The sequence below is a fragment of the Silurus aristotelis genome (genome assembly GCF_946808225.1).
Source record: "Silurus aristotelis genome assembly, chromosome: 9".
Taxonomy (NCBI): domain Eukaryota; kingdom Metazoa; phylum Chordata; class Actinopteri; order Siluriformes; family Siluridae; genus Silurus; species Silurus aristotelis.
In genome coordinates, this window is record NC_139582.1 from 12,394,639 (window position 1) to 12,421,162 (window position 26,524).

The 26,524-nt window shown below is 38.7% G+C and overlaps 1 protein-coding gene across 4 annotated transcripts in view; it reads left to right on the forward strand.

The window, feature by feature from the left end:
* phkb (phosphorylase kinase, beta) overlaps positions 1-26,524 on the forward strand; it is an 88,492-nt gene that overhangs the window by 56,451 nt on the left and 5,517 nt on the right. For 2 of the 4 annotated variants that reach the window (XM_083550844.1, XM_083550843.1), the window contains 17 exons: positions 605-662; positions 767-844; positions 1,920-2,078; positions 2,737-2,831; positions 11,251-11,306; positions 12,097-12,190; positions 17,012-17,095; positions 17,798-17,902; positions 18,012-18,094; positions 18,172-18,262; positions 18,720-18,778; positions 18,909-19,071; positions 19,224-19,305; positions 19,699-19,756; positions 20,228-20,318; positions 25,055-25,257; positions 25,940-26,074. In XM_083550844.1, coding sequence (XP_083406970.1) covers positions 605-662; positions 767-844; positions 1,920-2,078; positions 2,737-2,831; positions 11,251-11,306; positions 12,097-12,190; positions 17,012-17,095; positions 17,798-17,902; positions 18,012-18,094; positions 18,172-18,262; positions 18,720-18,778; positions 18,909-19,071; positions 19,224-19,305; positions 19,699-19,756; positions 20,228-20,318; positions 25,055-25,257; positions 25,940-26,074 — 1,694 coding nt within the window. Of the gene's footprint in view, positions 1-604; positions 663-766; positions 845-1,919; positions 2,079-2,736; positions 2,832-11,250; positions 11,307-12,096; positions 12,191-17,011; positions 17,096-17,797; positions 17,903-18,011; positions 18,095-18,171; positions 18,263-18,719; positions 18,779-18,908; positions 19,072-19,223; positions 19,306-19,698; positions 19,757-20,227; positions 20,319-23,138; positions 23,230-25,054; positions 25,258-25,939; positions 26,075-26,524 lie in introns of all 4 variants that reach the window. The other 2 variants (XM_083550842.1, XM_083550845.1) reach the window with 1 other exon arrangement.

A 26,524-nucleotide genomic window follows, 5' to 3' on the forward strand; every position in this document is an offset into this window, starting at 1 on the left:
TACATTGTGATTTCCGGATTATTTTTTATTATTATTATGTCTCTCACAGTGGACATGCACCTACGATGACAATTTCAGACCCTGCCATGATTTCTAAGTGGGAGAATTTGCAAAATAGCAGGGTGTTCAAATACTTATTTTCCTCACTGTATATATTAATTAATATAGTGCCTTTAATTGTATCAAATATTTGAGATTTATTTCCTTTATAAAGGTCTCTGTGTATGAGCTGCTGCTAAGGAACTAAAGTAATAGAATAAGTGCATCAATAAATATGATGCTCATGATAAAGCTGAAACTGCTGTCTGGGCCACGCTGTTCTTCACAAATAACAGATTAAAAAATTCGCTACACAAAAACTGTTATTAAACAGCAGTAGTGTGTGTGTGTGTGTGTGTGTGTGTGTGTGTGTGTGTGTGTGTGTGTGTGTGTGTGTACGCGTACTTTTTGTACTTTCTGTAGTGAAGTTAGTAAAGAGAGTCTGAGAAGCTGAGAGTTATATTGATTACTGATATTGATTAAAATTTCCTTATTCACTTACTGTGTGTGCGTGTGTGTGTTTAAGCATGTTTTTAACATCTTTGCACTCTTTCTCCTCTTGCAGCTTTTTGATGGGATCGAGTGCGAGTTTCCTATATTTTTCATCTACATGATGATCGACGGTAGGTCTATAGGGAATATATTGTCTCTGGTTCATGAATATTATAATATGCAAATGAGTCGAGATAAATATGGAGACTTTGTTTCCCATCTTCTTGTGCTATAGGTGTGTTCAGAGGAAACACTGCTCAGGTGAAAGAGTACGAAGAACTGCTGCAAGCGGTCATTTTTCAGTCTTATGAAGGTAACTCGCACTTACACAAATCCGCACACGTATTTACACACGCACACATTTTCATAATTAATAATACTAAACACTTCTGCGCATGAGCATATTGGATTATGTGGTCAGAGCTCATAATTTCGATGATAGAAAGTAGAAAGACATGCAGACAGACGGCCAGCGGGGTAGACACGTAAACCAGACAGATGGAGAGAGACAGACGTATAGGCACTTGTAAACAGACTGGCAATAAGATGGGAAAACAGATATACAGTTAGACGGAAAGACATGTAGACAAGACATTATGGCAGGTAGGTGATTCCGATGTTTGGAAAGCCAGATGTGTTAACAGATAGTCAGGTGGCAGATGGGTAAACAGACTGACTGTTGAACAGACAGGTAGACAAGACAAATGGGTAGACAGACTAAAACAAGAATGGACACACAGGACAGACAGACGGTTGCGCAAACAGGAAGACGGTTGAGCAGACAGACAGGCAGACAAACAAATGGGTTGACAGACTGAAAAAAGCTGGACAGAGACAGGGGAACTGGACAGGCGGAGAAGACAGACAAGGACAAACAGACTGGCAGGTAGGTGAGACATATGTGTGGAAAGCCAGATGTCTAAACACACTGACAGGTATAGACAGAAAGATAGACGGACAAGCAGTTGATTAAAGAGATTAGCAGATGGGTAGACAGACAGACAGACAGGCAGGCAGACTGTTGAACAGACAGGTAGACAAGATTGAAGGGTAAACAGACGGAAATAATTGACTCACAGGACAGGCGGACGATTGAGCAGACAGACAGGCAGACAAGACAAGTGATAGTTGGACAGAAAAATCAGTGAACAAAGACAGACAGACAGGTGGATCTGGAGGACTGGGTGACACAGTTATGCCAAAGGGAGAACAGGTGGGTAGATTGACAGTGGACAGGGGAAGATTGACAGTGGAAAGTGGGGAGATTGACAGTTAGATAGAGAGACTGAAAGAGAGACGGTTGGGTAGACAGACCGACAACCTTATTCACCAATGCAAAAGATGGAGCCATGTGAAAATATTTTGTGTGGGTTTTGTGTTTTTTCCAGGTCATGCCGTCATTCCAAAATACTACCACGTGCCAGCGGATTTTGTGGAGGCGGAGCAGAAGAAACACGGCAGCCAGAAACGTTTCCCGAGCAACTCGGGTCGTGACGGGATGCTGTTCCTGTGGGGTCAGGCCCTGTACAACATCGCCAAGCTGCTGGGTCAGTGTGTGTGTGTGTGTGTGCGTGCACGCTCTTGCTATGCACACTGTGGGGTCACTGCCAGTTCGCAAACACAGTCACACACACACACACACACATGCACACGCACACAGTGCTCAGTTATTCATGCAGCGATTAGCATGCCGTTTGCACTTCCTCCCACAGAGAGAATTTTCGAGCAAGCGTTTCAAAGCGTTCTGCAGCTGCGGAGGCGACGGTTTGTCAAGATGTTTTATTCTTTTAAGACATTTAATTCTCCGAGCAGCGCAAGTGCACGGATTTACAGATCGATCTTACTTTACGTGCGGCTACGAGCGTTCTTGTATCATAACCTCATTGCATTTAGCGTGTCTACAGGATCAACAACAGTAAAGGTTATATTTATATTAACGTCACTGTGAGGCTTTGGGACTTCACGTCATGGAACATCAACATCCAGTAATTCATCCGATTGATAAATTAGTGTCCGATCTGCTCGCACATGGTCATCATATAAACTGGCGGAAGCATGTTTTTACAAAATACTGCTTGATATCCTTCTGTCTCGTGGCGTTATAGTGGAGACAAAGACTGCAGTAATCAGGTCCATGTAAGGTCCTCACAGAGAGAGTGAATAAAAAAATGTGTGTGTGGGTGTGTGCGTGTGTTCTTTTCTCAGTGGAAGGTCTGATTAGCCCCAAAGACATTGACCCCATCCACCGCTATGTGCCACGGCAGGACCAGAGGAATGTTGGCATGAGATACTCCAACCAGGTCAGTAAACACACACATACACACACACACACACACACACACACACACACACACACACACACACCAGCACAACTCGATCAGTATTAGCTTTTTTATAATAAAAAAAATTTCTTCACCATTAAATCTCATTATGATAAAAGTGTATGTTATAATAACGAATTGACAATTGTACAAAAAAAAGACAAGCGTGTGTGTGTGTGTGTGTGTGTGTGTGTGTGTGTGTGTGTGTGTGTGGTTTCTTGTTCATCTTTTTTGTTTATTTTTTTATTTTTTATTTATCCAATTTTCTGCCTGTCTCTGAGGTCTGAGTCACACGCCCGCAGGACACTTAAAACACACTTGGCTAGTAAACACACACACACACACAGAGAGAGAGAGAGAGAGAGCTCTGTCTGCAGAGGAGAACAGAAGTTTATTGAAATGTCACTCTTTCCAGAGCTGTACAGGAAGAGAATATTACTCTCCGGTCCAGAAAGATTTCAGTCGCAGAGTCACACAGAGGTCTTTCATCATCTCAGCTGTTTGTAGTGAGAAACATGTCTGACATTAATCAAGTCATCAGTCTGGCTTTTAATGACTTGTGTGTTCGAGGAGTTGAAAATAATTAGTGACTAAGAATCATCACAAGGTTCTGTCAGATTCATCAGCGCTGAATTAGTGAACCTGAAGCTGTAAATGACTGAGCCACAAGCTCATGGGGTTTTATTTGTGGAACAGAGAGAAAAGTGCACAGATTTGTCACACTGTGAGATAGACAGACACAGAGGAAGAGTGTCAAGAAACAGACGAACAGAAAAAGTTACAGTTTTTTGTTACAAAGAGTTTTATGCAGGTGTGTGGGGGTGAAGTTTTTCTCCATGCCGTAAAAATACATTTTTGGTTTCCACAATCAGGCTTTCCATCTCCCCTACATGCGCGGGCGCGCACACACACACACACACACACACACCCCAAAAAACCTGCTGTATAGGAATTGCAGACAGAGAAGCGTCTAAGCCTGTCCTTCACCTCAGCTAAGTGTAAATTGATTTCTTTCATGCCTCAGCCTCCTCTTTGTGTGGCGCAAGGATTTCAGGCTGAAGCTAATAGATGTGAGCTCGAGCCACTTCACGCTCACATTCCAGCTCCAAAATCCTCACCTGTTTCAGTGTGTTAGAGCAGGAATGTGGGCCGGATTACACCGTTATGTAACCAAACACTCAGGATGGAGTTCAAAAACTCTATTTTCTTTTTTTTCTGCCAGCGTGAAGTCTTTTATCAGAAAGTTGTCTATAAATTCACACACACACTCACACTCACACACACACACACACTCACTATCGAGTGCCCGCTCTATACATTAACCTTATGTACTATTATATATTATTTAAACTGATGTGTGGTAAAGTTTCCCACATAGTTATGAAATTCACTATTTAATATAATATTATATATATTAGTGTCAATCGATTCAAATATTTAATCGCAATTAATCGCACGGTTGTCACGAGTTAATTCTGATTAATCGCAACTTAATCGCGCATTTCTTTCTGTTCTTAATGTACCTTTAATTAAAGTTTCTAATACTCTAATTAACATGGACACATATTGATGTTTTATGCAAATGTATGATTATTATTAGTGAAACCAAACTCAACATAGAGCATGACGACAAAAGATTCATGCAAATGTTTTAATTATGGTGTTTTAAGACTCATTCTACAAAAACAATCATGCCTCGCTCTGCCCCAGCATTCCCTGCCCTTCCCCCACATTCCCTGCACTGCCCCAGCATTTCCTGCCCCCAGCATTCCCTGCCCTGCCCCCACATTCCCTGTTCTGCCCCCAGCATTCTCTGCCCCGCCCCTAACTCTGTTCCTCTAGTTAATATCATATTATTTATCATTTGGCTTCCCTGGTGGTCTAGTGGTTGGATGCGGCGCTCTCACCGCTGCGGCCCGGGTTCGATCCAGGAAACCAACCCCAGCCACTCTTAGTGCCGGTCCCAAGCCCGAATAAATGGGGAGGGTTGCGCGAAGAAGGGCATCCAGCGTAAAAACACGTGCCAAATCAAACGTGCGGATCATGAATACGGATGATCCGCTGTGGCGACCCCTAATGGGAGAAGCCCAAAGAAAGTTTATTTATCATTTGGCTCCAAAGTAAACCTCTATTTCTAAGAAAAGGCCACCAGTCAAAATCACTTTTGCTTACAGGTTAGGATTGTTAGATTGAAAACATTGTTCAGTTTGTTTGGTTAAACAAAAATTCATAAGTAACAAATTTTCTCTTTTTTTTTCTGTGTTCAGAAACTTCAAAAATCAATTATTTCCTTTTTCTGTTTTCATTGTTAAATAAAAGAAAGCAGTAAAGGCCTTCCAATTTCTGGTTGTTCAACAAAAGTTAGCATGTTAATTAGCACGGTCTTCCATGACATCTGTTTCAGCTGCTTGGAAACCAACTGGCAACATTATAAAGATGACAGATCTGGTTCATTCTGATTTATCATGAGAGCATTCGCTGTCCTGTATGTCTTTGTAATGAGGTCTCATGAGCTTAAATGCTTTTAGTGTTGGAACATATGTGCTAATGCATTCAGCTACTTGAGACTCAAGTTCTAACACTGTAACCATGCAAAATTCAGCTCGTATGAATTTATCCGACTGGTCAAGCGTGTTGTAGGGAAGTCAGAATCACGAATTCTGCACCCTTCTATCAGTAATAAATGGTTGTCTTGCAAAAGCACTGCCAGTCTTAATTCTCAAATCTTTTTTATTTATTCTCAAGGTTTTTTCCTTCAGACACAGAAATGTGAGTGGAGTATCTATAAAATAAGTTACAGGAGGCCTTCATACACACAAAAAAGCACTCTGATCCATATTTTCTAAGCATGTTTCTCCCTCACATAATACACTTGTCCTAAAGCAATGGCATATACCAATTATTTTTCCGATATTTATCCAGGTCATTGCTAAGCATCTTTTATTGCACCTCTGAATGATAGAATGGTTGAGGACAGCAGTTTTATTTATTTATTTATTTATTTTGATGGAATGGAATGACTGCAGTGCATTGTGGGATGCTGTGCATTTAAAAAAAAAAAAACTCCTGAATAAGTGTATTTGGAAGTCCACGATTATGCTTGCATACTAAATGTGGGTGGAGTTTAGTGTTTTTTTGTGTGTGTGTGCGCAGTTAGTTTTCAGTTTGTGTTATGTCGCACATCCACGTCTCGGTTCCTCCCCTGGGGCTCCGTCGTTCCCGCCGTGTCACGTCTGAGTGCTTTTAATTTGCGCTCGGCTCGGCTTCATTAGGCCGCTCATGCGGGAACTTCAGACCGAACTCCATTTTCACAAATCACGTTCTGCTTTGTCAAATTCAGTCGTGAGGCTTTTTATGCCGCTCTGCATGCAAATGGATTAGCCTAAGTGGACTGTTTGACTTGATGAAAAGGCCTTGCTGTGGTTATTTATTTATCGTTGGCGGTTGGGGACCAGGGTCACATGAGCGACAGAGAGCTGTGCTTTGCATAGTTCTCTCTGTTTCTACGTCTGTCTTCAGATTGATAGCGTGGTGTGGGTTGAGATGTAATCCGGATGTGTACATGTACACATCCAAGTCTTGCTCATAATCTGGATATAATCCAGATAAACTGTTTTCTGAAAGGAGTTTCTGTAGAACCTTTACATGCATAAATTGTTTAGTTAATTTTTTTTGTAGTTTGGCATTTTCTAAATATTATTTTTAATTATTAAAGAAAACTGAATTACGGTAGGAATGAATATATCAGTTTAGCAGTCAAGATCGGACACACCTTCTCTTTTAGAATTTGATTTTTTATTATTTTTATTATTATAATTATTATTATAATTATTATTATTATTATTATTATTATTATTATTATTATTATTATTATTATTAGCTAATAAGGAATAGCTCCACATGTTCTGAAAATACAAAACTTTTTGTTTGTTTGTTTCCAGGACTGATCGCATACATATCTGGTAATAATATTGTATCCATATTATAAGATTATATAAGAATAAGATTTTATTTGTCACGAATCGTTATATACAAAATACAAATTATTAAATATGAACATTTATCTATTTGTTTTATTGTAAAAAAAAAAAAAAAAGGTGCTTGTGTTAGAAATGGTATGTATTTTAGTGACACGTTTAAAAAAAATTAATAAAAAAAAAGAATTAAAATTACGAGATTAAGTCGTAGCAGCACCACCTAAAGTACCGGTGTCTCTTCCGGCAGATACTGTGACCATCGTATTTTGTGACCTTAGATGGCGCTATTGCTCGAATTATTAAAATCTTTCTTTTCTATATAGTTCAATCCTGCATTCAGCTACTTAAAACTCACGTTCTAACACTGTAAATATGCAAAATGGTCGAGTGTGTTGTAGGGAAGTCAGAATTACAATTCTGCATCAAGTTCTTCCCTTCTATCAGTAATAAAAAAAACATTTTCTTCAACTTTTTTTTCCTTCAGACACAGAAATGTGAGTGGAGTTACAGGAGGCAATCATACACACAAAAAAGCACTCTGGGTCATATTTCTGAAGCATGTTTCTCCCTCACATAATACACTTTTCCTAAAGCAATGGCATATACCAATTATTTTTACAATATTTTTCCAGGTCATTGCTAAGCATCTTTTATATAATAAGTGTATTTGGACGCCCACGATTATACTTGCATACTGAACGTGGGTGGAGTTAAGTGTTTTTTTTGTGTGTGTGTGTGTGTGTGTGTGTGTGTGTGTGTGTGTGTGTGTGTGTGTGCGCGCACAGTTAGTTTTCAGTTTGTGTTATGTCGCACATCCACGTCTCGTCTAGGGGCTTCTATACAGTTCAATTCGCGCAACTGCTTCTCCACAGCACGAATGAACAGTGGCTGCTAAAGTTTGAATTTCCGTTGTTTGCATTTTTCTGGGTCATCAATGTTAAGCTGCATTTGAGCAATATCACCTTCTAAAGTTACAAAATACGAAGGTCACAGGATCCCCAGTGCTTCAGTCGGTGCTGCTACGACTTTATTCTTGTCTTTTTTTTGTTAGTTTTTTTAAATGGCACTAAAACGTCCCTTTGGAATGGGAATAAAATGGCACAAATTGACTGTCCATTATTGAGACATAAAGGATTAAAGTCAACATAAGAAGGCTTAAAGAAAAAAAAAAAGTATACTGTCCTAAAACCATGTGGACTTCAAATATAACTACTGCTAATTATAATAATTATAATAATAATAATAGTTTTTTACTTATGCATTATTATTATTTTTGTTAGTTACACAACCTTTGCTGTTGCTTAGCAGCTTGTGGTCAGGGGAATGATGCATATTTGTTGAACACATTTCAGCCAATCAGATCGCAGGATTAGAACGAACTGTTGTTTATCGTGTAATATAGCGCTGCTTTTGCTGGAGTTTTGTGTCTTGTGTCTTTCATCATTGTGTGTGTGTCTTTACCCTGTTTGTTGGTGTGTTACACGTCCTCATTGCTTTCTCTTGTTTGATGCATCATACAGTCGTCTCCACATCCTACATAAATCACCCTGTGCTGTGAACCCGATGACTCCGACGCGCCATGTATTTTCTTTTGAAAGTGTGTCAGGGTTTTTTGCAGTGTGTTTAGTCATTCTCGTTGGCTCCCTGGAGTGTGTGTGGGAGGATAGCAGTATTCTCTAAAAATGTCTCTGAAATTGTCTTCATTGAGCCACACTGAACCTCAGATAAACACTTAATGGAGGTTGTACATGCTCTGAATAACAAAATAATCTTAATTCCTCCTGTTCCTGACTAAGTACATATAGGAGTTCTCATAATACACCTGATGTGAAGAAGATTTGGGAAGATATGCTCTAAATCACCATGTTCAGCTACTCCAGTGATCTGAATTTCATGTATATATTAACAAGCTGTCTAACATTATTTTGTCCTTTTTCTTTCATTCATCCATCCATTTTAAACAGTTTACTTGTAACTCGCGTCAACTTATTTATTCATTGACGCTGTGCTGCATGTCTGCACTTTGCCACCTTGTCCCTGTTTGATTTTTGTTAAAAAATTCTTTAGAATCCAATATTTTGAGAAATACTTAGAATTAAGATGTCGGTTGAGAAAGTAACAATTTGTATTTTATTTTATTTTTTTATTTGTATAATTTTTTTGGTTGCCGTCTCATTAAAGTTTCCCAAAATGGCTGCGGCGCTAATTCAAGCGCACGTGTGTATCAGCAACGCTCCAGAATGAATCTGAAACATTCCAGAAAGCGTGTTTTCTGTCCGTCTCGACGAAAATATCAAATCTATCTTTTTTTTTTTTTCGAGCGAGCTATTCAGTGGCATGCTAATGAATCCCATTTCCTCCGTTTTGTTTTGCATCTGCTAGCAATTAATCAGAGGCGATCTCACTCTCTCTCTCGCTCTCACACACTCGCGCGCACACACACTCGCACTCAGACACACAGATGCGTTTAATAGCATCGGGGCAATAAAACCAAGTCCTAGCTTTTTTTCTTCAAATGAAAGCCTTTTACTAGCACAAGACTCACAACTGGCATCTGGCTTTTTTTTTTTTCTGTTTTTCCCTTCCTGTTTTTCATATTTAGTCATCGGATCATCAGCTGTCAGCAGAAAAGGAGATCAATTATTCGTTCAACAGATAACAGGCAGTGATTTCGTTAGCATATTAGCGCATTAGCAGATCTCCGATTTAAAAAAAGTTTTCTAATGAAACACAACAGATGCAGGAAAAGAGAAATTATTTAATAATTTTTTTTTTCCCTTTTGTTTTTGGCTAATGATGCACATTAGCCTCGCCGTATCAGGCAACACGTCCCTGTCATTTTCAAAACAGTTACTGTAGCAAGCTAGCTAACACAGGCTAAGCATACCATAATAACGTAAATTCTTAACCTTCAAACAATTTCGAGAGGATTTATTTTTTGTATTCGGCATTCAAATTCAAATTAGTCACTGCTAATGCTATCTAACTGACTAACGCTGCTAGCTGAAATGAACCAGAGAAGAATTTTAGATTTTATGTACAGTTTAAAGGTTTGTAGTATAAGCTAGCCGGTAACATTGGCTAGCTGGACAGAATTCTTACGTGCTTTAATAATATTAATGTTTAAAACTACACTAACACTAGGCAGCTAGCTAACACAAGCTAGAACGAGCACATTCTGTAACTTTCACTGCTGACAATGTTTATAGGTACTCGGCTAATCTTGTCATATGGTAAAATGACTGAATTTATTAGCATTTTTTTGTTTTGTTTGTTTGTATGAATCAATTTCTGGCTAGTTAGCTAAAACAAACGAATCTAACGCGATGTCTGACATTGATGCTCATAATTCATAGAATTAACACAAGCTAATGTGGTAAGCTGTTTTATCTGCCGCTGTTATTTGTCCCCCGTGTGTGTGTGTGTGTGTGTGTGTGTGTGTGTGTGTGTGTGTGGTTGGTTTAAATTATCCATTTATCTTCTCTTGTTTGTGGTTTTGTAACCATATGTATTATCAGCATTTTAGCCAGCAATTACATATTATTTTGCTCTAAAACCTGAAATAAATGTTCTCGAAAAATGTTCTCCGGGTAGATTTTTTCAACAAGGACAGTTTTGTTTTTTGATGTTCGCTAATTTTATTTCACTATACTAAATGGTATAAAGTCCAGTCATGTTATCTGGTTGACTTTATTAACAGTGAAGATTCCATGTAAATGAAATTCTTTCTGTATATGAAACACTGGAAGACCTTTTAGAAATCCAGTCAGTTTTTTTTTTTTTTTTTATTGAGAAATCCTGTCAGGTTAGCATTAGTTAGCGTTGATCATATACACTATAATCCTGTCAGAATTTCCAGCTAGTTAATATTATTATTAACTTTTATGAACCTATCCAATAAATCTGTTTGGTTAGCTAATCATGCTCACTGATCCTAGTCATCTAAAATAGTGCTTTTGAATGCTAAGCTTTACACTGCTACATTAGCACAATGCTAATGTTTGTCAGTTCTGAGGTAAGTACGGCAGATTTTATTTTTCTTTCTTATGGCGATTTTAGACACTCGCAGATGGATGCCACCAATCAGCAGCTCATTATTGTACTGAAACGCAACTCATCTGTGTGCACTAATAAGCTGAAATGAGGGTTTGTTCATCATCTCTTTTACTCCGTCATTAATTTTTCTTTCCTCTTTCTTTCTTTCTTTCTTTTATTCTTTCCTAACTCTGTCCCCGGTTGTGATGTTGATGTTGGTGAGCTCTGAAATGTCACAGACGGTGTTTTATCCCTCAGGAAAAAGACTCGCTGTTTTCTCCATCATGCTACACACAGAGAGAAAGAGAGAGAGAGAGACAGAGAGAGAGACAGAGGGGCGGATAGAGAGAAAGGAAATCTGATGAGTGTGTTGTTGTTCTCCGCAGGGTCCCATCGAGAATGATGTGGTGATCCACGTGGCACTTATCGCCGAGAGTCAGAGGTACAGCCATCTCTCTGACGCTTTCTCTTTTATTTTTTCGCTCGTTCTTTACATCTCTATTCCTCTTTTATCCAAAATTATTGGCACTCCTTTGAAAACAAACCAAGCATACAAGACAGGCCTGTGTGTATCTAGTTATTTTGTTTTACTTTCCGAATCCAGCATTTGAAACCTAAGAAACGTGTATTATTTTTATTTATTTTTTTCCCGGCACAAAACAGGTAAATAATTCCTCATTAAAATATTGACTCATTTTCTAATTGTTTCCGTCTACACACAAAGCCTGAGAATCAAGTATTCATGAATCCAAAAAATTTTATAAAAATGCCACTGCAGGACATTTCAGCATGAGCCAAGTCGAGTTGCTCTGTTCATAAAAGATCCGCATGCACAGAAATTAATGTTCGGTGATTCAAATGTTCTCCAGTTGCAGTGCCGGGAAAATTTTGCTGTTTGTTTATTTGTTTCGTGATTTTTTTTTTTCTTCTTTAAAAAACACAGTGATTATAATAGCAGTGTTTTAGGCACTAAAAAATAATCTGTAATCTGTTCTTTTTGCTAACCTCCAAGTAGACTGACTACTGAGTCATTGTTTATACATGCATTCAAGATCGGCGTTTTCAGGATCGTTCATTTTGAAATGAAAAAGTGGAGGAGAATTAAGGGAGAGATGTATTGTCTTGTTAGCATTTAGAAAATAGAAATGCAAGAATACCAGACAATGAATCATACTTTAAGCTTAAACGTGTGTGTGTGTGTGTGTGTGTGTGTGTGTGTGTTTGTGTGTTAGGTTGCAGGTTTTTTTGAACACGTACGGCATTCAGACTCAAACCCCTCAGCAGGTGGAGCCCATTCAGATTTGGCCTCAGCAGGAGCTTGTGAAGGTACTTTACACCTTTCATGGTACATTCATTAATCAATGCAGGAGATGAGCTCACATGAACAATTTAACAGCCACACGCAAATCCGACAAAAAGTGCAAACTTAAAGGTAAGTGATAATTAAAGAGTGATCAGTCTACACACTTCCGAATCAGGCCAACGTTTATAAACCATATCTTTTGGGTATTTAATTTAAAATCTCGAGACAGAAATATATGTGGTTCTTCACTTCACACTCTGCTCTGTCAAGATGTTGAATACTTTTTCCTGTAACGCAAGACCATGTGCCTAAGTGCTTTTTATTTTCTCTTACAAGACAGCAATTTGCAGTTTTTTCAATGAATTTTGAATAAATATCTCTTTGCACAAATTTTCACCAGAGCATCCATTACATATTTTAGAAAAAATATCTTTATTCACATCTGCATTCAAGAGCTGCTACTGTAAAAACCACCAAAGCATTGATATAAATAAACCTGTGATTTGCAGCTATGCTCCAGTCAGAAAATGATTCTGATCAATCATGAGGGTGTGTCGAATGAAAACCTTTAACGTAAATTGAAGCATGTTATATTTGTATTTGCCAAATTAAAAAGGTATTGAGCAGTTGCGCGTCTTCGCCGAGAGAGCTGATAATAGTGGGTGTTCATTTTTATTGGGAAAGACGTTCAGTCAGATATTCCGATAGCAGGCTGTATATCAGTGGCTGGAATTCAGGTTAATGATTACCCAGGACGTTAGCCTGCTAATTATCCTCTCAGTCATAAGCACTGAGTCTTAAGGAGTCAAACTTCTCTCACTTCATCTCCTCTGCACTGTAGAGTGGAGTAACTGTGGATTTGCTCTCATGTGTACAGTTCAAAGCGAAGGTTTGTGTCCCCCTAACTTTCTGGGTGAAATGCAGTCCGTCTTATTTAGAAGCAAGCAACACCTGTCGTACTCACAGAAAACCCCACACCTTCCTACTTATAGAAAACCCCACACTTGTCCATCTTCTTTTACTTCTTATTTAACTTCCGGCTTCTCCCATTAGGGGTCGCCACAGCGGATCATCCGTCTCCATACCCCCCTGTCCTCTACATCTGCCTCTTTCAAACCAACTACCTGCATGTCTTCCTTCACCACATCCATAAACCTCCTCCTTGGTCTTCCTCTTTTCCTCCTTCCTGGTGGCTCCATCCTCAGCATTCTCCTACTGATATACCCCATGTCCCTCCTCTGCACGTGTCCAATCCGTCTCAATCTCGCCTCCCTCACCTTGTCTCCAAAATGTCCTACATGCGCTGTCCCTCTAATAAACTTTTTTCTAATCCTGTCCATCGTTGTCACTCCCACTGAAAACCTCAACATCTTCAGCTCTGCTACCTCAGGCTCCACCTCCTGTCTTTTACTCAATACCACTGTCTCTAAACCATACAACATCGCAGGTCACACCACAGTCCTATAAACTTTCCCTTTTACTCTTGCAGATACTCTTCTATCACAAATCACTGCTGTCACTCTTCTCCACCAACTCCACCCTGCCTGCAATCTTTTCTTCACTTCTCTAACACACTCTCCATTATTTTGCACTGTTGACCCCTTAGGTACCTGAACTCCTCCACCTTCACCACCTCTTCTCCCTGCAACCGCACCACTCCACTTACTCCTACTGACTTTCATTTTTTTTCTCTCATCAAAATATCATTTGCAAATATCATAGTCCACGGAGACTCCTGTGTGACCTCATCCGTCAACCTGTCCATTACCACTGCAAACAGGAAAGGGCTCAGAGCCAATCACTTTACTGCTGTCACACTGTCCTTATACATGTCCTGCACCACCCTTACATACTCCTCTAACACACCTGACTTCCTCATACAATACAACAGCTTCTCTCTCTCCACCCTGTTGTACGCTTTCTCTAAATCCACAAGCGCACAATGTAACTCCTTCTGACCTTCTCTATACTTCTGTATCAACATTCTCAAAGCAGATAATGCGTCTGTGGTGCTCTTCCTCGGCATGAAACCATACTGTTGCTCACAGATGGTCACCTCTTCTCTCAGCCTGGCTTCCAATACTCTTTCCCATAACTTCATGGTGTGACTGATCAACTTAATTCCCCTGTAGTTGCTGCAGGTCTGCACATTTCCCTTATTCTTAAAGATCTGTACCAGCACACGCTTTCTCCATTCCTCAGGCATCCTCTCGCCTTCCAGAATCGTGTTGAACAATCTGGATAAAAACTCCACTCATTCCTAAACATCTCCATGCTTCTACTAGTATACCATTTGGACCAATTGACTTTCCACTCTTCATCCTTTTAATAGCTGCTCTCACTTCCTCCTTACTAATCCACTTCCTGCTTCACCATCTCCACATCATCCAACCTTCTCTCTCTCTCTCGTTTTCCTCATTCATCAGCTGCTCAAAGTACTCCCTTCATCTTCTCGAAGCTCTAACTTGCAGCACAAATAGCTTCTCATATGCCTTTTTCCCAAGCTTTTGAAACATCCATTTTGGCCTGCTTCCGCATCTCCTTGTGTTCTTGCCTACTTTTCTCATCATTTTGCCAACCTCTTACTCCTCATTCTTTTCTGTACTTCCTCATTCAACCACCACATCTGTCATTTCACCACCAAGTACCTTCTTATCTCTCGGTAATCACTTCTGCAGTAGTTGTCCAATCATCCAGCACCACTTAACCACCACCGAGCCCCTGTCTGTCCCACACTACAGTTTTCACCATCTTATTCTTTTATCAGCCCTCACTCTCCTCCTCTTTTTCTTCACCTCCAAAACCATCCTATAGAACACCATCCGATGCTGTCTAGCTACACCATCATCTGCCAACACCTTACAGTCCCTAATCAAATCACACATGTCCCATTCATGGAAAAGCCCACACCTGTCCCACTCACAGAAAACGTCACACCTGTCCCATTTATAGAAAACCTCACACCTGTCCTACTCATAGAAAACACCACACCTGTCCCACTCACAGAAAACTTTATACCTGCCCTACTCATCAAAAACCCCACACCTGTCCCATTCATAGAAAACACCACACCTATCCCATTCATAGAAAACACCACACCTGCCCTACTCATCAAAAACCCCACACCTGTCCCATTCATAAAAACCCCCACACCTGCCTCACTCATCAAAAACCCCACACCTGTCCCACTCATAGAAAACCTCAGACCTGTCCCAGTCATATAAAACACCACACCTGTCTCACTCAAAAGCAAGTCCAAAACTGTCCTACTAATCGAAAACCCCACACTTGTTCCAACCTAGAAAACCCCATGTCTTTACCAAGGACAAGCCAACACCAGCCCCATGTACTGAAAAGCCTAATCCTGTCCCATTTAAAGACACTCTCTTTAACCAAAAAAACCCAAACTACTGTGCCACACAGACACGCCAATATCTTTATTATATGCTCTACTACAGGGCACTTGTTCCACCTTAATATATCCAAATGTATCACAGATGTCCTCTATGTGTCTTAATCAGATCCACCCTCACTGATACTCTCCTTCTCTACTTTTACCAGTCTAATAAAACACTATCATTTCTGTATTTCTTTGCAGTTTTTCAAGAACAAGGTTTTGTGTGTGTCTGTGTTCCTAGGTAGCAAGGGTTTTTTTGTGCGTTTGTGTCTGCATATGTATCTGTGCGTGTCTGCGTGAGACGTGCTAAGCTAAAAGTCTCAGATACACACAGCTCCATCTAGTGGTGCTATAATATCATTACAAATTCCGACAGCATACACATCAAGCAAAAGACACACACTCACACACAAAGGTTTCCCTGCAGAGATATGACGACAGAATATAGATTTTATACAGCAGTGAGGTTTAAAACGAGTATCTCCTTCCCCTTGCTGCTCTTCTCTCTCTGTCCATTTCTCAATTTCTGTGTCCTTCATTTAGTCTTTTCCTTTTTTCTCTCTCTCTCTTCTTCAGTCTTTCTTTTGTCTGTGTATGAAATGTATGTAGTATAAAGGCAGTATGAAGTTTAGATATAAAACAGCAGGTATGACTTCTCTGATCACCGATGCGAGTGATATCACTGAGAGAAAAGATGAAATCTGTTCTGAGCAGAGAGAGAAACAGAGAGATAAGATGTCTCTGAGGAAGGGAATGTTAATCTGCACATAGCCAAGATGGCTGACACATGGATCCTGCAGTCACATGAAGCAAAACTTGTGCACGTCATCAGAAAAATGTAAATAGTGGAGGCAGTATGCCACATCGTGTCTCCAGCTGACTAAACAAACCTTTTTGTTTTGTCTCAAAATCCATGCGTCTCTATTGTAGACAGTAAATGACTACAAACACAAGTCGTTTTCTATTTAGCTTCATGTTTGAAGTTGAAAAACCTCATTTCTATTCTAGCAAAAGCTCCATATTATGTACCATAAGGTCAGGATTATTTGTAGTTTTTATACTCTTTTGTAATATGGTTCATGACAACAATCACGACCACAGCCTAAAGTTGCAACACTGTTTTGCATGAAATAAAGGTTTTACAGTACATTTTTATTATGGGATGGACAGGGAAGTTTTGACCCTAACATGAAATTAATCAGACACCACTATTACATGCAGTACACCTGTGCTTTCAGGTCTTTTTAAAGCTGAAAGAAGGCCTTTGTGTAGGTACATTTTTGTAGAATTCTATATTTTTCTGATGAAAATGATTTTGTCTTACTACAGAGTGTATGGGTTTGTGTGCTGCATTCTTCGCCTTAATCGATTTCTATATACAACTGCAGAGTGTACAGTGTGTATCATGCAGAGCGTACACATGCTGTGTGTATGTGTGTGTTTCCAGGCATATCGTTTCCTGGCCATCAATAAAAAGCTTGGTTTAAGTGGGCGTCCGGAGAGACCGGTGGGCTGCATCGGGACCTGTAAGGTACACTCTCAATCACACATGTACACACACGTATACACACACAAATACACTGGTTTATTGGCTTCATCTCCTGAAGCTGTACTACAGAAAAAGCAGTGTACAATTGACAGTGAGATGGACGTGGCCGTTTCTTTTTCTGGAAGTGGTTGTCACGGCAACAATAAAGCACCGCCTATCCTACACACGTTCAGAGCCCCTCTGAAGCCGCTTTGCTTAGAGGAACACTGTAGAAGGTGAAAGAATCCATCACTTTTTTAGCTCTGTTCAACATGTTTTAAGCATTCTGCCAGATTATTGAAATATAGGACACAAAAAGACATTATGAGGATGCTAAAGTTTCCCTAAACATAAATACATACAAACCTGATTTAGGGGGCGGACCTGGAGAATAGATATATTTCCGTGGTGTCACTAAATAAGCTTCATCACTGTGGACCAATCTCGTCTAGGATGAGAGATTTAAGTCATGGAAACGATACAATATACAATATTATGGGTTGTTACAGTAACACCAAATTACATGCTATGTAGTTTAATTAATATACACTTAGCTAGCTAGTTAATCAAGTTGCCTAATAGTAATTATATTAAGCAGTTAGGGATGAACATGGGTGGGTTTCCTTATTTACATATTCATGCATATTCTTCCTGGGAGGGTCATAGAAAAATTGTTGTTTTATATATTGTTTTCTATATTATCAGATTTATCGGATCCTGGGAAAGACTGTAGTGTGTTACCCCATTGTTTTCGACCTCAGCGACTTCTACTTGTCTCAGGATGTTATGCTGCTTATCGATGACATCAAGGTGAGTTGTACTGATGTCACACTATGTCAAACATACGGGTCTTAAACGCTGTTCAAGAAACATTCAAACAGATTTTTAGAGATTTGTGTGTTTGTGTGTTTACGTACAGAACGCCCTACAGTTCATTAAGCAGTGCTGGAAGATGCCAGGACGCCCTCTGTTTCTCGTTCTCATCAGAGAGGATAACATCAGGTACGACTTGCTCCATAACAACTTTGCAATCGCACTCAATATCCTTTAACTGTTTAATGTCTTTTTGTGTCCTATAGGGGGAGCCGCTTCAACCCTGTCCTGGACATGCTGGCCTCGTTCAAGAAGGGTAACATCGGAGGGGTCAAAGTTCACGTCGACAGACTTCAGGTCAGCTACATTTTTTTACAGAAACAATGTCCAGATAGATACGAGGAAATTAGATGTTCTGAAGTAACAAAGCTTTCAGAGCAATATAAAAAGAACAGATATGCATTTATATACTGTATAATATATATTTATTTTACAAGAGATTAATATTATTGTCAATATATGATTGTGATAATGAATAGTTTTTTATATATCTTGTTTCTTAATCAAATGAAAAAATGAATAAACAAATAAATAAATGAATAAATGAAAAAATAAATAAATAAATAAATAAATAAATAAATAAATAAATAAATGCACTGATTAAGATAAATATTGTAGATATAAGACTATGATGCTGTTTGTATTTTTAAATGTAACTAGTACATTGGACAGTGTATTCTGTGTGTGTGTGTGTGTGTGTGTGTGTGTGTGTGTGTGTGTGTGTGTGTGTGTGTGTGTGTGTGTGTGTGTGTAGACTCTAATCTCTGGAGCTGTGGTTGAGCAGCTGGATTTTCTGCGTGTCAATGAGGCAGAGTAAGAACCAGAACTTAACATTTATAATTACATTTTATAAATAATTATTATTATTTAAAAAATCGTCAGCAGTAATGTGTTTCTTGTGTAACAATCTCCTCTTCGTGACTCGTGTTTCTCCTCCTTAAAGGATTCCCGAGTTTAAGAGTTTCGAGGAGTTGGAGTTGCCCAAACACTCGAAGGTGAAGCGTCAGGCGAGCACACCGAACGCCTCAGACCTCGAACAGCAGCCCGAGATCGACATCGACGAGTGGAGGAACAAACCCACAAATGAGATCCTACAGAAGTTCAATGTGAGTTTCCCATTAGTGATTAAAGTGATGTAGGTCCATCTCGTACACCATGTAAAGTGTGTGTGTGTGTGTGTGTGTGTGTGTGTGTGTGTGTGTGTGTGTGTGTGTGTGTGTGTGTGTGTGTGTGTGTGTGTGTGTGTTTTTCCTGTCAGGACTGTGTCTGTCTTGCCAGCCAGGCGCAGCTTGCTAGTATTCTCCTGAAGAAAGAAGGTCCAGACTTTTTCAGCAGGGACGGTACCAATACATGCACACACACGCACACACACACACACACACGCGCACACACACACACACACACACACACACGTATATATACACACACATGCGCACACAAATACTGCAGTAAATAAAATAAAAGTAAACAATTAAGTGGGTCTAAATATGTTACTTTAAGGTGCTTTAAAAATTAAATAATTATGTTTATATAATCTGTAAAAAAAAAAAAAATAAATTTTTAACTAGTTTTATGAACAATAACAATATTTAAACTAGTTCATTAATTAAAGCTGGGGGTTTTTATACAAAAAAAAAAAACATAAAAAAACGGTTGACCAATCAGATTTCAAGAATTTATATAATATAAGCTGATATCGCGTCTCATCTTGTTTTTCTGTTTTGCCTCTGCAGAGTACCTGAAGTCTGAGCTGGAGCGGATCTACAGGAGAGCAGGGAGCAGGAAACTCTGGTCAGATTTCATTTCTTTACTTCACACAACAAAACACACACACACCAACTACTTCTAAATTCTCAGAACCTTAATTAAATTATTCAGCCAAAAGTATGTGGCCTGAACATTCTAGTCTTATCCAGATTTATTCCAGATAAAAAACTTCATATGTTTGTAAGGGGTCAGGGGTTCACACACCATGCTGTACCTTTGGCCGTTTAGTGTATTTCAAATTTTTATTCTTTATAGTCACAGATCTGAACTCTATAAACGGAACATTTGAAGAGCTTTCACCAAAGGACATAGTCACAAAAAAGCTTTACTATTCAAATCCATAAATACAATAAAATCTCAATAAAATCTGAAAAGCAGCAGCGTGCTGTTTCCACGTATTTAAACGTACCTTGTTTGTTCTTTTTTTTTTGTCTTTTTTATTGAAATCTCCTGTAAAAATCCATTAATTTTTTACGACATGTTAACTCGCTGTAGGATGGCGGTGCGTTGCGCAGCAGCCGCTATGCAGAAGTTCGCCAGTTCTATAGCTCCCCATATAACGACCCTGTTGGTCCATGGTAAACAGGTAACGTGCTGTCCGAGTGCCTCTGCTGCTGCATGCTTTATTATATGTATCTGTCCAATCTGTGAGTTAAACATCACCAAGTTTTACATTAACAGGGAGCACGCTTCACTGATGAGCTGTAATGATGATGATGATGATGATGATGATGATGGTGGTGCAATTACACATTCAGTTACATCTTTAGTTATAGGAGACTTAATATTAAATCAGTAGCTGAAGCTAATAATAACAGACCTGCCAACATTTTGTGCGTTTGCGCTCAGTTAGTGTACTTTGATACCACTCCTATGATGAGCTAAACTGACATGCGAATCTGGAGTTATTCAAACGAATTCTGTAGGTGTCTCTGAAGGGGAAGACCCACCCCCTTCCATACATCTCTCATTCATAATCATTCACCTCGTCTCAGTGCACTTATTAAAAATATTTTCGTTTAAACTTTTTTTTTTATCTAAATGCTGTTTTGTTAGTTTTTCTTTAGGAGTCTTATATTTAACATTTATGTAAAGAGTCTCCAGTGTCAGCACTTTTTAACACTCATGGTGCTTTGGGAAGTTTATCAGCACTTGAAAGATGTTCCCAGTTTACGCTCTGTGGTATCTTGGTTAATTGACTGACTGCTTCTTTTCTCCCTGGAGAAACAGAGATTCAGAGAAACCTACTGTTGAGGGAATGACTACAGCAAGAACAGGAACCAACTTCAATCTCAGTCATTCAACAACATAAAATCAAACTATATACGTTAAAAAACGCGTGACTCGTGTAGACGTGTGGTTTTTCCTTATGTATAAAATATTCAAAAATATTCAGAAAATGTTTTACTTTTTAATCAGGAACCACAGGTTATTGCTATTTTGTGTTGGCAGCTCTGAAATAAAAATATATAATCATAATAACAACAATACATTTATTGCGTATTTAGCAATAATTCAAAGTAATTTTTTTATTCTGTTTAAAAATTCACCAAAAAATGTTTTAAATCTGCAGTCAAGTGAAATTTATGAAGGAAGTGATGGAGGGATCAAGGGATGGTCAAAAAGGTTTTAATTTGACTTAATGCAATCATTTCTTTTTAATTGAATGAAACCTTGAATGTAACTTTGTTAATAGAAATCATTTTTGTCTTTTTCATTTAGTGAAGTGTGTTCAATGTTGTGCTGAACTTCACAACCTCACCCCATCCCCTTTGCTCGTTTTAATATAATTTATTTAATTTTTTAATTTGAGAGAGAGAGAGAGAGAGAGAGAGAGAGAGAGAGAGAGAGAGAGAGAGCGAGCGCTGGGCGATATGGAAAAGATATGAGATCGATATTTTAGGAAAATACTTTAATAACAAAAATGTGCTAACAATCAGGAGTACATGGTTATGATTTCCTTTTTTTATAATGAGCCTCAGTTTATTATCCAAGAGGGATTGAGTTTCTGGAGGCGAGATTACATATATTATGTTACATAAAAGTTTAATTAAATTATATAATACATAAAAAAATAAAGAAATAGGTACAGAGATAAACCAAACCACAGAACAACAATCGCCGCCTCCTGTTTTCTGCTCTAAATGTGCTCAATTATATATTTTTTCATAAAAAAAATATAATTAGTGCCACTTATTCATCGTGTGTAAATTGAGATTATCGCCCAGCTCTGAGTGGATGTGTCTACTACAGAAAGCACAAATTTCACAAATCACCTCAATTAGTGAACATTAAAATACCTATGCGCTTTAAAGGTGTGATTTGAGAATTATTCATTGAGACTCCGTAACTGTTGGACTTGATTTCCCACTGCACGTTTGTCATTCAGCACCGCTTCCTGTCTGAGGGACAAACCTGAGCCTGCTAATGGCTCATTGTGACTGCACGCTGTGTAGGGAGCGCTCGTTCATTTAGCCGGTTATTGAAATTCTCGCATGGTTGAGCGACTGGACGGAGGGACAGAGGGACAGCGAGCAGCCTGTGATGGTGGTGGAAATAATAACAGCTCATAGGAAAGCTTTCAGGAGGTTCGAATCATTAGAGTTCTGATGCTATTTCTTGCACCAAACCAGTCGCAGTTTATATCAGGACTAGCGAGCACAACGTCGTGAAGTTTACGATCTATAGTTGGGCTCAATTTAGCTAATTATGCTAAAAGTTAGTCACGGTTAGAAATGCCACGTTTTACTGAAAGCTTGAGTATCAGCTGATAATGATACCCATCAGATTTTTTTCCCCTAAAAACACTACTTCAGAGACGGATGATCCGCTGTGGTGACCCCTAACGGGAAAAGCCGAAGAAGAAGAAGAAGAAGAAGAAGAAGAAGAAATATATATATATATATTTTTTTTTTTTTTTTTTTTTTTAATTCCACTTCCTCTGCAAATATATTTAAAATAAAAATGTTTTTATAAAAATCTAAATTATACATATTATAATTACTAAATTATATTATAGATTTTATATATATATATATATATATATATATATATATATATATATATATATATATATATATATATATATATATATGCAACAGATGCAGAATCCAAAGTCATCTTTGGCCTATTTGTTTGTTTAATGCATTGTTTCTAAAATAGACTATACCTTTTTATTCCCCCTCACACTTCAGTATCAGTGATGATTCTGGGTATCTGATCACTGCTGTCTCGTCTTCCAGTATTAAAGACTTTCACGAGTTTAAACTTTCACGTAAATTAATATCTCATTCTAGCGTTCCACTTTCACAATTTCCTGCTGTTTTAAGGCCAGATGTTGTTCCTGTTCAGCCGTTCAGAGCTGTGAGTGTTAACCCGTGTGGGATGATGTGTTTCTGTTCACCAGGTCCGTTGTACGTCTCGCTGCCAGTCTCTTAACTAAGCTAGTGGACAGCCTTGCTCCGAGTATTACTAGCATTTTAGTGCATGGCAAGCAGGTAAGTGGGAACCGAGGTCAGGAGGCCAAAGAACGAAACGTTTCAAACTTTCTAGTGGTAGAAATTGTAGAAAGATTTCTTCTATAACTTCTTAAAAAAATGAATAAATAAAAACATTTTAATGTTCACTGATCATTTGTGTGTTGTTCATGCATTTATTTTTCACTAAACTTTCAAAATTGCATGATTCAATTCATTAAATCTCTAACAGTCTCTACACTGCTAACCCAGTATATCACACTGTTAATGTAGCTGCTGGATTGTTGTTAGGGGTGAGATGATATGGCGACGAGGGTGAGGTGTTAGTGTACGGTAGAAAAATGAGCAAGATAGCACAGAGGGATATTACAAAATCAGCGATTCATTATGCACTGTACTCTCCAGTCAAAAATGTGCTCTCTTTTTCTAAACACTACAAATTTGTGAGCTGACTAGGGGTTACACAAGGATTCTTTTTGGACTTTCTTTTTCAGCACAAACATTGGGCCTCATTTATCAAGCACCATGTGTAAAAGCTGTTAATAAACATTGTATTTATGCTTCCATTTCAAGTTATTAGTATCAACCATTTAAGTTGCACAAAATGTTTATTATATAGGTGTGTAGTTTTGAGGATCAAAGTCATTTAAACTTGAGCGTTATACGTATATAAAATCACAGGAACTCATTGACAGTTTGAGTTCGATCATGTTCGTATTAGTGATTACCCCAGTATATAAACTTACTCAGACTCTGTAGTGAAACATTTATTCCCAATTAACAGGATTTCTATAGTTTAATTGTTACTGGGAATTATTTATGAATACATTTGTTGATATCCAGCAGCATAAATGAGGCCGAATATGGAAAGTATGCAGTATAAAGGTCTGTTTTTGTGCTGAAAGATTCATTTAGCTAATTACAGTAGATTCATCAGGGAATGATTGAGATTCTATTTAAATTCTCTTGTCAGTTCTATTTATTTTATATCACATAACAGTACAAAGTTGACTGCTTCATTCTCTGGACAGTGAAGAAACATTCTGCAGTTTTGAGAAAAGAAAAAAGTTTGTGTGTGTGAGAGAGAGAGAGAGAGAGAGAGAGAGAGAGAGAGAGAGAGAGATGCTATTAGAGATGCATCACCATAGCAATATATGGTCCCACCCCTATACAGCACAGATTAGATATTTGTGTAAATTATTTACTATATACTGTACATTCTCTGATGTGTCCTGTGCTCTCTTTATTTCAACTCCAACCGCTTATTATTTATTTATTTACATTCCCAGCTTTATACCATTTCAGGCCTCTTTCTTCCCTTCTGGTGGTCCTGCATTGATTTTATTAGGATGAATCTGCACTGGAGGATGGAATCTGCCTATAGATTTTGTTCCTAAAACTGTTTTAATGGTTTAATAGTCTGAAACATAGATTTGTTCTGAAATTGGGTCAGTCTACCTCGCCAGCGGAGGTCTGAGCCATGCAGGCTGTGGTGCTTAAGCCTTAGAGACGAGACATACAAAAATAAAAAGGGGATCAAGACCTTCTGTGGGTTTTTATGCTCACAAATCTACCTGCTTTCTGTTTTGCACAAATTGCAGGTCACGGGGTTGAATTTAAAAGCGTTTAGGCTAGAATAGTAAAATGCTGACGTGCTGACACGTTTTATTCAAATGAAGAAGAAATGCATAGTTTAGCAGGGGGGAAAAAATCGTTTGGCTTTTGCAAGGTTTTTATCAGTTAGGTGCAGAATTCGTTTGGAGAAATCAGACGCATCAGAGCATGGACGTAATGACACGTGATAATCGTTTGCATGCTACCCACTTGTTTTTTTTTGCTGTACCAGGTGACTCTGGGTCTTTTTGGACATGATGAGGAAGTGATCTCGAACCCGCTGTCTCCGGCCGTCATTAAGGACATTATTTACAGGAAGTGCAGTCCTCATGGTGAGCGAGAAGCCGTACTGCAGCAGGAGCTCGTCATCCACATCGGCTGGATCATCTCTAACAGCCCCGAGCTGTTCAGTGGCATGCTCAAGATCCGCATCGGGTAACAAAGCGCCGCTTTAAACCGGTCCCGCTCATTAAACAACCCACTGCATTAAAACTTTAAACGAATCATTCACAGCCCAGGCAAACTGCATGACATCGAAAAGAACCGTTTCTAGTTACACCACAGCCACATCTTTGCATCGTGATTGGTCAGGTGTTTTTTTAACAGCAGCACTGACAGTGTTGCAGCTGTAAATCCAAAGATTTATATTATTGAGCTGTTGTTCTAAAACCTACGTATGTTTATTTATGGAAGGAGTCTCCAGTGTCAGCACTTCTATGTAACAGCTACATGTTTTTTTTGTAATATTAATTATAAAACATCGTCAAAATCAGTCTACTGTGGAATAAGAGAAAGAAAGTGTAGCGCAGTTATAGGAGAATAATAAACCTTAGTGTGCTCACAATGTCTCTGCTGCATAACAGTAGCAGATTGTTGATTATTTTATTTAACAGGTTGAGACACAGTGATATTTTCATCTTTAAATGAATGCAAAGTTTTACATGTTTTACATGCATCATTTTTCCTTTCAAGTTTGTGTTAAGTACATCAGTCATAGAGGTGTTATGCAGTTAGCTGGTTATACTGTGCAAAAATATAAAGTAACGAGCAATGGTATGTTCCACGGTGTGATGGTTTGTTCAATAGTGTGAATAAGAAATTCTTTTTTTTTGTTCAGGTGGATTGTCCAGGCCATGAAACACGAGCTGAAGATCCGTGCAGGAGACATGCCAACTCAGGACATCTACCAAATGTCACCTAGCGATGTCAAACAGCTTCTGTTAGACGTGCTTCAGCCTCAGCAGAACGGCAGGTGAAAAACGTAAACCTCGATCATAAAGCGCGATCGTCCGCTAAAATGAAACTTTTCATGATGAACTCAGGTCAAGTTCAGTATGACCATGAAGACAGAATCTTCTCGGAATTCAATATATTTCTTCTGCTCTGGTCCTAGATTCATGACTTGTGCACGTGTTCCTGGTTATTCATTCACGCATGGTTAAAAAACTGTTGAAAGCAATCTTATCGATCACGTTTTTCAATGTGACACCATCTGGTTCTTTTTTCCTTTATATCCCTGCTAGTTTATTCATCATAATAATGGCATGTCATGTCTGGAGCACTTTGATTACACTTTTCCCCCAAAGTTTATGAAGGTTACTAATTAATTTTGCTGAACAAATATTGGCTCAGCTTCGTTTCTCTTCAGCGTAATGGAATTTGACTGTATCTTTCAGCCTGTCAGTCGCTTTAATCTGCGTGG